Source organism: Diaphorina citri, unplaced genomic scaffold, assembly GCF_000475195.1.
Source record: "Diaphorina citri unplaced genomic scaffold, Diaci psyllid genome assembly version 1.1 scaffold944, whole genome shotgun sequence".
Lineage (NCBI taxonomy): Eukaryota > Metazoa > Arthropoda > Insecta > Hemiptera > Psyllidae > Diaphorina > Diaphorina citri.
The window spans coordinates 45,632-56,161 of NW_007378375.1; the positions used below are offsets into that span (position 1 = coordinate 45,632).

General features: G+C 38.4%; 1 protein-coding gene across 1 annotated transcript in view; it reads right to left on the reverse strand.

Annotated features, from left to right (window-relative positions):
• Positions 1-9,986, reverse strand: part of LOC103513240 (vascular endothelial growth factor receptor 1) — a 40,904-nt gene extending 30,918 nt beyond the window's left edge. Inside the window, exons 1-3 of the mRNA XM_026826496.1 lie at positions 9,833-9,986; positions 2,667-2,799; positions 457-599 (exon numbers count right to left, since the gene is read on the reverse strand). Of these exons, the coding sequence (XP_026682297.1) occupies positions 457-599; positions 2,667-2,799; positions 9,833-9,952 (396 nt within the window). The 5' untranslated portion in view covers positions 9,953-9,986. The remainder of the gene's footprint in view (positions 1-456; positions 600-2,666; positions 2,800-9,832) is intronic.
• Positions 9,987-10,530: the final 544 nt, after the last annotated feature.

Below are 10,530 nucleotides of genomic sequence, written 5' to 3' on the forward strand. Positions count from 1 at the left end.
TCTGGTGTGAACATCACACGACTTTCTATTACATTTGAGTATCGAACCCGCAACTTCTCAACTCAAAGTCAGAGAGTGCTAAACCAAAATCAGTCCGTTTGTTGAATAAAAACACTAGGTAAGTTAAAGAGGAAATAAGTTCATACTGATTGGCTCCGGAGGGGTTGGATGGACGAGTGGTAGTGTGCTGTCACTCTAGCCTAAGTTAAAATTTAATTTTTCTTTACTTATCCTATAGGCAGGAAAGTAATGTAGGTAATCGGGTCAAATTTTTACTGTTATGTTCATATTCTCATGTTAAACTCTGTTATTTGTTTAATTTTACTGTAGTCTTAAGTTAGGGACTTGCTGTACTAATGGGTAGCACCCGTGAATTTAAATAATAATTAAAATAATAATAATAAAAATAAACATTTGAAAAATAAATAGAGCACAATTATTACTATTACTGATTACCCCAGGTTTGTTAGCAGGCCAATCCCAATAGAGTTTCCGAACATCGAATTCTTTCTCAAAGGATGCGGTGCATGTTATGTCTAGAGTAGTTCCAACTATCACATCATCTATGAAACTTGTGATTTCCGGTGAAGGTAGATTGGCTGGAAAAATGTTGGACATTTTGGTAATAAAATATGTATTCCACTACGTATAAACTTAACCTACGGCGCGAACGACATGTTGTAACACATAGTTAAAGCGCCTAAAAGGAAAAAAAAAACTTAACTTGAAATATTTCATCAAATTTCAAGTTGTTCGGTAAAGTTTGCAACACACTCGCGGCCCCCAGCATTGTCCCGTTCAATAGCGTGTTTTTGTAACCAAAATTAGCGTCCCGTTAACTGAAATTTTTCACGTTAGGTACACATTTGACAAATCGTTTCTGCACATGTATAGAAAGGAGTTATCCACAAATAACGTCAGAGAGTTCAATTAACGGGACGCCAATTTTGGTTGCAAAAACCCTCTAAAATATCAAAGAGCATCAACCTTGAGTCGTAAGATCGGTAATACTCGTAAGTTTATCTTATGGCATACGACGATATGGTATGGCAAATATTAACTATGGAGATCAAAAATAACTTCAATTTCCTCGCATTCTTGGTGTAAAGTCTGGGTACATGGGTGGCTGAATCACACTCTCTCAGTAAAAAGGTTGAAGCCGCAAGTCGCCCTGAATCGCGTTTCTGGTGATCCCCACTCACGTCAGTAATTGGTTCAGAAAATTTCTCTGGCTATCTCTAATAAAGGGGCAATTGGACGAGCCTATGAGCATGATAAGGAAGAAACACTACTACCATCACGTCACGTGAAGTCATGGGGAGTCAGAAAGAAATAGTTCAAAGTTTTCCCATAATATTGTAGGAACCGTTCAGGACAGCCACAATACTATCACATGACGTGATGGTATGGGTTTCTACCTTTACCCTCTAAAAACAATATGTACGAAGTATATGGAGCGGAACAAAAATTGCCAATTTTTTGTAAAGCTATTCTATATCTATGGCAACACCCTCTTTATACACAATAATTTCAAGCAAGCACACTCAGGTAATTAATATTCCAAATGAAATATGTACAATCATAGATACACTTAGGCCAGCCACTCATTATCAGACCTGACGACAGGTACAAATGATCAGGTCCACCGGATAGTGTGTGTGCTCATCAGGTATCAGGTAGACCTGACAGACGGACCTTTTCAGCTGTACCTGTTAGGTCTACCTGATTCTGTGTGTGCTCAACAGGTGTCAGGCATACATGTTCAGGTGACCTGATCAGATGTACCTGATAGTGAGTGGCTGGCCTTACATACATATCATGCTGCATGGCAATAGTTCAATGCCTACACTTTACTGAGATCGTTTTTGCTGACTGAGATCGTTTTCGTGCTGACAGAGTAAATAAGACGCCGACACTCAAAAAAATGTTCAACATATGAGTAAAATACATTCTTGATAATTTCACTTTACGGATTGAAGTCTGGTAAACATTTTTAAAAATGATTAGAACGTCTGTAACTCTGTATGTCCGTATGCATAGTAATTAAAAGAAAAAGATAATCCCCCATTATGTTGATAAGTCAGAACAGTTTGACAGCGCTACTAAGAGATATTATACGCCACCGAGAAAGTAGCCGTTTTCAGGTAGTTGTAGAGTAATGTAGAGGAAAAACTAACAAGCTGGGTCCGTCCCTCCGGGAATTTTTTAGCCCGTAGTTTATTCGATCGTGATTAAAGAATGACAGGCCACGATATTGTTAGGTGTGAATGTAAATGTATTCAATCATGTATTTCCTAGATGGAAGTCAAAATGATTTTTGAAGCCAAAACAAAGAGATAAAAGTGGAGTCAGGGATACGGAAACTCCTTGGAAAGTGGAGTCACTGACGTGGAGTCAGTGGTGGCAGCACCAACTCCAAAGAGGAATTTGTCGGCTTCAGCAAATGAACCAACCTCAGTGGTGTAGTGGTTAGCGCGGTGGACTTCGGATCTGGAGGTTGGTGGTTCAAGTCCAAGTCAAGTCATAAAAAAATTTTGCTTAGTGCATTAAGCAGGGAACGACATTTGTGACAAGCATTTATGCTTAACATAATTAAAATTCCTTCAGCAAATGAGCTCAGTGCGGTCTCTTCTCATTTTTATTCTTCCTTTAAGGTAAATACTTACGTTCGGTAATTTTCAGTTTAAACGACTGTTTTGTGTCAGGAGCCTTACAATAGTATCCAGCTTCATCGTCCATGGTGACGTGTTTAAACGTGAAACCCACTTTGGGATCATAGTCCACCTGAGGAGGTTTGTACTGTGGAGAGAAAAGAAGAACACCCGTAGTTGATATCCCAGAGTTCCGTGTCTCATATGTTGTTTCCCGTGACAATGTTTTTTTTTTTTTTTTTTTTTTTTAAAATTCACCCCAGAGGGAACCATTGTCCCGTTCAATAGCGTGTTTTTGTAACCAAAATTAGCGTCCCGTTAACTGAAATTTTTCACGTTAGGTACACATTTGACAAATCGTTTCTGCACATGTATAGAAAGGAGTTATCCACAAATAACGTCAGAGAGTTCAATTAACGGGACGCCAATTTTGGTTGCAAAAACCCTCTAAAATATCAAAGAGCATCAACCTTGAGTCGTAAGATCGGTAATACTCGTAAGTTTATCTTATGGCATACGACGATATGGTATGGCAAATATTAACTATGGAGATCAAAAATAACTTCAATTTCCTCGCATTCTTGGTGTAAAGTCTGGGTACATGGGTGGCTGAATCACACTCTCTCAGTAAAAAGGTTGAAGCCGCAAGTCGCCCTGAATCGCGTTTCTGGTGATCCCCACTCACGTCAGTAATTGGTTCAGAAAATTTCTCTGGCTATCTCTAATAAAGGGGCAATTGGACGAGCCTATGAGCATGATAAGGAAGAAACACTACTACCATCACGTCACGTGAAGTCATGGGGAGTCAGAAAGAAATAGTTCAAAGTTTTCCCATAATATTGTAGGAACCGTTCAGGACAGCCACAATACTATCACATGACGTGATGGTATGGGTTTCTACCTTTACCCTCTAAAAACAATATGTACGAAGTATATGGAGCGGAACAAAAATTGCCAATTTTTTGTAAAGCTATTCTATATCTATGGCAACACCCTCTTTATACACAATAATTTCAAGCAAGCACACTCAGGTAATTAATATTCCAAATGAAATATGTACAATCATAGATACACTTAGGCCAGCCACTCATTATCAGACCTGACGACAGGTACAAATGATCAGGTCCACCGGATAGTGTGTGTGCTCATCAGGTATCAGGTAGACCTGACAGACGGACCTTTTCAGCTGTACCTGTTAGGTCTACCTGATTCTGTGTGTGCTCAACAGGTGTCAGGCATACATGTTCAGGTGACCTGATCAGATGTACCTGATAGTGAGTGGCTGGCCTTACATACATATCATGCTGCATGGCAATAGTTCAATGCCTACACTTTACTGAGATCGTTTTTGCTGACTGAGATCGTTTTCGTGCTGACAGAGTAAATATTACTGTTGCCAAGCGAGCCACAATGCTGAAGCAATAATTCGAGGAAAATTTGTTCACCACAGGTTTTATCATACAATTCATTTCCAAGAGCTACCTAGCACAATAAAAAATTTCAGCAAACTTTGCGTTTATAAATCTTGAGATTATTCTTAGCAGGTCCGGGACCGTCCGGGTCTATTTTGATATTTTTGCCCTTGAATGATCGCATTGAACTACTAAGCTGGCAGTGTGGGGCTCATGTTAATATTTTCATTGTTAGTGGGAGATATACATGTACTTATTTTTGCGTTGGGCGGAAGGTATTCTGCTTCCAGACACTGGGGGGGGGGGGGGGGGTTCCGTTATGAAGGGAACGTTGAAATATAAGGGTCAGAGGAGGAGCGAGTACTTGAGCGCAGGAAACAAATAGCAAAGCCGCAAAGGGGAAATTTCATCCGGACCACGGCATGCATGTTTAGGTAATTTGCTCAAAAGCTGGAAAGTACAGGGTCCGCCAACGGATTAGTATTGATTTCAAAAAAACATAACTCGATCATTTTTGCAGATATATTTTTATTTCTGGTCTGTTAATGTGTCAAATTCTCAAACAATGTTGAGGATGAAATTCCATACCTCGGCTGGCATTGAACCCACGCCCTCTTGATCGTCAGGCAAGCGTCTTGACCACTATACCACCGAGGCAGGTAAAATTCTAACCAATAGAATCCTTACTAATAGGAGTACATAATAGGTATTCCCAATGGGAATCCCCCATTGAACACGAATCTTCTGATCTTCAAATAATGGAGAAAGTAGTGAGTACCAAATTACTATTCCTCAAATTATGTCAACGATCTCTTCTTGAAGTTAAACAGAAGTGAAGAATTCACATGACTGATTGATATGCTATCTAGGTATCTGTTACAAGCCGGTTTCGAAATTGATTATGATTAGTATTCAATAAGCATGCTAGTAAAAGGATTTTTATAATGCCGCATAGCAAGCAATTAGTACAGTATGGACCCATGTTATTAAAGGCCCCTACCTCACGCTGAGACCGTCTGACAGAGCGCGGTCTCACAGACCTGTCTGTCAGACTGTCTGACAGAGCGCAGTCTCACAGACCTGTCAGACCGTCTTAACGTGTGAGGCGGAAAAAGCTTGAGACCCAGGTCTCGCAGACCGTCTGACAGACTTTCTTTTCCGCGACGCACGTTAAGACCGTCTGTCAGACGGTCTGCGATACCTAATTCTCAAGTCTTTTCCGCCACACACGTTAAGACGGTCTCAGCGTGAGTGGCGAGCATACCAAGCAACTTTCTCCAATACTTACTTACTTATCCTGTCAAAAAAAAGAACATCGTCTCGAGATGTTACATTTTGGTTGTTCACATTTGTTGAGATCTTGAAGGATTGAGTGACGATGTCACTATGTAGGGACGCCAGATTATCTTCTGTGTGTAATTCTCGGGCTCCTTCAGTGTCCACATTCTCACTGGTTGTGGTTGGTACCGGGGGGATTCCTAGCACCCTCTCTCCACTTAAGGGGTGCCCCGGACTGAGGGCCGTGTTTAAATTTCTACCAGCCGTGTTTAAATTTCTCCAATAAAAAAATAGTGACTGAGGGCCGTGTTTAAATTTCTCAAATAAAAAAATAGTGTATGTAGTATCATTGATGAAAACTGTAGTATAGTGAAGCATGCACATGCAACAGGTCCCATGTCCACCAATTTCAGCGGTTCATATGAAGCTCCCATGAATTCGCTTCGCCAGATGTTAAAGTGCAAAAAATCCCAAAGCATTCATCACGGATTCGCTCCTTCAGTGCAAAAAAAAAAATCGAACGCATTCAAAAAGAAAAATAACTTCTCCTTACACAGAACATATAAAAAGAATGGCTCGGACTCTTCCGTGCTTTCGATCTTAACTTTTTCTTCTTCTTCTTTTTTCACAAAATACTCGAGTTTATTAAATTAATTAATAACTATCATTGATATAAAAATAGGTACCTATATAAATTTATAACACATATAAATAAAAAAAAATATAGTTGTACCTCGATGGCGGAAAAGTCCTTGTGGACCCATGTGACCTCTTCGGTACTTCGACAGCTCAGAGTGAGATGTCCTCCTGCTGCCTGAATGAAATACTCCAAGTTTGGATCGATGTGAACTGAAGCAATGAAACAAATCAATTAAATGTGAATCTGAACTGAAGTGTTTTCATTTGTTATTTTTGCCTGTATTTTCGACCAGGGAGGGTACCAAGGGCTCATACTCTCGTACATCGTTAGAGAACTCATATTGCAACGCCGACCTACTTGGGCGTAGCCGTAAATTCGAAATCAATAATTCCTCAATCTTTTTTTTTTTTTTTCCATACCACCCATAGTTCAAGATTTTAGATTTTCCAATCTTGATAGATAAAACTGTAACAACGGAGGTCTTATGGTTCCGTAATCGAAGATCGAGGGAGGACAGGATGGGATGGGATGAAGCCAGCCGTTCCCGTGAACGAACCTTATCTGTTTAGGATAAAGTTTGAGCCACGCCGCGCCGGGCGGGGATTGAACCCGCGACCTAACACTGACAAGGAAAGCGCGCTACCGTCCAAGTTCACTACGCTGGCGAATATTTTAATTTCTTTTCTATATTTTGTCAATGTCCCTTCTAGGTGTTTTGTTCTGAATTTCTCTTCTATTTTGTTCTTAATTTCTATTCTATTTTGTACCCATTTCATTTCTCTTCGATTTGGTCTGAATTTCTCTTCCATTTTGTTCTTAAAATCTATTTTGTTCTTCATTTCTCTTCTATTTTGTACCTATTTCATTTCTCTTCGATTTGGTCTGAATTTCTCTTCCATTTTGTTCTTAAAATCTATTTTGTTCTTCATTTCTCTTCTATTTTGTACCTATTTCATTTCTCTTCGATTTGGTCTGAATTTCTCTTCTATTTTGTTCTGAATTTCTCTTCCATTTTGTTCTTAAAATCTATTTTGTTCTTCATTTCTCTTCTATTTTGTACCTATTTCATTTCTCTTCGATTTGGTCTGAATTTCTCTTCTTTTTTGTTCTTAATTTCTCTACTATTTTGTTCTAAATTTCTCTTCCATTTGTTCTTAAAATCTATTTTGTTCTTGATTTTTCTTCGAGATTTTCCCAACCTAAAAATGACATATAATACCGAACGACAAATTAATGTCAAGCTAATGGGCACTTAGCTCAAAACTTCAGAGATTGTTCGTTCGATTCTTCAAACGAAGTGCCTATTGTTAGCGTCTAATGTACAAACGAAGTATTAAGGATCAATCAGACACAATTGTACCATTGTCAAAGAACACAATAATATCATCATTGTCAACAATGAAAAAAGTACAAATATAGCCGCAGGAAAGATTTCAGGCGCGATCTTACAAGTATTCGTAGAAGCTTAACCCATCCTTTGAGGCTATTTAGCCCCTACACCTAAGCCTCAGATTGGGCTTTTTAGTCCGTCCTTCCTTTATTATTACGACAATAATAAAAAAAGGTATAGGAGCTATTAATTGCATTCGCTTCAGTGTCGTCTGTCAGTCTGTCCCCATAGAAGGACTTATCCAAACCTGGTCGACCTACATATCAAATTAAAGGTATTTTTACCAGAAACACGAAAGTGGTGGTGCAAATTTTGTCCAAAAAACTAAAAAGCCAAACAGGCTCTAGTCTTGATTTCAAATCATTACATGACAGTAAAATCAAAAATCAAATCAATAATAATAAACTGAATAAAATTAGGTAGGTGCATAGGTACTGATTTTCTTTAACCACGATCGAATGAACTACGGGCTAAAAAATTCACGATCAAATAAACTACGGGCAGTACGGGCTAAAAAATTCCCGGAGGGACGGGCCAACCTTGTTGTGTATGGAGGCTGTTTCCTAACTAAGCTCGAAGATCCGAGCGATCTTCAAAAGCTTTTTCGTTGGGTTTTGTCATATTATGTACGAAAAGATTTCGACTAATTTAGAGATGTGTACAGAGTGAGTGATATTATTATTAAACGTATGAACGTATAGTGAATTAGTGAGTTAGTTATAAAGGAACTACTCTTTTCAGTGGACTATTCAGTCAGATCCTAACTCCCCGTACCTGGGGGGTTAGAAGAGGGAGCGGAAGCGTAAGTTACACGTTTTACTGCCTATACCTCTAGAATTGAACAATAGTGTTTTAGACTCTGACTCAATCAGTGAGTATTCCACTGACATTAGAACAGAGTAATAATAAATAATAATAATGGTAACTCTCTGCTAACTCACCCACTCTATACACCCTGCTTCATTTATAGACGATTTTCGTGTAATCTACGCTACGTCGAGAAAAAGCCAAAATATCTTTCAATATGAGACTGTAGACCAGAGAGTAACTTAAAATAAATTAGGTACTTAGTTAGGTAAGTACAAATAATTACTACGATTATTTGGTTAATCAACAGGGTTACATAAGAGCGATTTTTCAATATAAGACTGTAGACCAGAGAGTAACTTAAAATAAACTTAAAATAAATTAGGTACTTAGTTAGGTAAGTACAAATAATTACTACGATTATTTGGTTAATCAACAGGGTTACATAAGAGCGATGCATTCATATTGCCCGTACTCCCGTGGCTGTTATATGTTGTTGTTGTTGTTGTTGTTGTTTTCAAATGCTCGGAGTTGACTATTAGGTCATTTTCCCTCGTGCATCCCAATACTTTGCTACCTTCAAATGCTCGGAGTTGACTATTAGGTCATTTTCCCTCGTGCATCCCAATACTTTGCTACCAAGTAAATAGAATAGAATAGACCTTGTTTATACTGCTTCCCTGTTACCCAGAACACGTCTCTTTACCCCAGCAGTCTAAACAAGGTCACACGTATCTTATGGGCTAAATAACATGGCACGTGATATGATTGTGGGGTTTTATCCGTAATGTTTGACTTGCATGCAACAAAATGTTGCAAGAAACATGAACAAGACAGAAACTAATGTGAGATTTTCCATACCAGCCCTGGAATTGAAATGGGTTTTCTGACACCGAAAAATTTAAAAGTAAAGGAGAGCGCGATTGGTTTTGAAATGAAATCTCAAAATTAAGTAACGGGTGAGGAGATAGCGACATTTCACAATGGATTTTATTTGTTGGGTAATAGTTTCAAGCTAATACATACGTAACATATGTTTAGGAGTTTTTCGGGAAATGCAATACTCTCCTACACTTTCAAACAGAACCATTTTATGTAAATCCCAAGTCACATAAAACAAAACTGATTACCATATTACTAGCTTCGACAAAATACCATCATTTTACTTATTTCGACGTTCAAGTTATAAAAAATATCTGTTGACCCTTGTCAGTTTTAAATCCACAATAGGGTGAACGTAAAGTAAGGTTAGTTGCCACAGCCATTTGTTTGGTTAGGTGTATTGAAAAGTGTTAAATTGGTTATAATATCCATAGACATATTGGTTTTTAAATGAGCCATTACCCAAAATGAATGATGATAAAACATTTGTTAGTAGAAAGAAACCAAGAAATTAAATATGAAAAGGTGGACACTTTATACTGATGCATTTGTTAAGAAATAGAGCATGGAAATTAATTGCACCTAATCTAACTTCTCAGCATACAGTTGAAAAACTTCTCCTACAAATGTAGGAAGTCAAAGATACATAAAATTTTTGCCCCGGTCAAGATTCGAATCCAGCATCTCCGGATTGAAAGTCAGAGCTCTTAACTACTGGGCTGCAAAGATGGGCCCTGACCTAATAACTAAAGGATAAAGGGTTGTCTCTTACCTCTCTTCCAGTTACATCCTCGAGGGTGACATTGATGCGAGGTTCAGTGGGCTTACAGGGTATCACAACATCACTGTCGGCAGTGGTGAATATGTTGGTGGCTGGTTCATAAGCCAACATGTGAGACTTGTCTGAAAGTAGGGAAGAAAAGAAATCAATTGAATTCTTAGAGGCATGACTAAGCAAAGTCTTTTGATCTACATTATGAATTATGTTGTTAAACCCATAAAATACACGAGACCTTGTTTAGACTGCGGGGGTAAAGGGACTTTTCAGTCTCATTCGAGCAGGATACACAAGGTATTTAAGCTGTTTCCTAACTAAGCTCGAAGATCCGAGCGATCTTCAAAAGCTTTTTCGTTGGGTTTTGTCATATTATGTACGAAAAGATTTCGAGGTGATTCAAAGCGAATTCCTTAGGCCTTAGGCCATCAGTAAATTATGAAAATAAGAAGCAGCAATTGTCTTAATAGTTAAACGCGCCTGCTGTTTATTTAGGTCACAAGTTACATGCATCATCAGCGCTATCTTATCTTAGCACGAGGAGATTAGTTTAAAAGCGAACTCAATTTGGAAGAATAAGCGAGAAATTCCGACTGACTAAAGACTAAACAGTAGAATAGTAGAAGTAAAAGAAGAAAAATCTGGTGAGAACATCATACGACTTTCTAATAAGCATCATCCTATTGAATGATGCT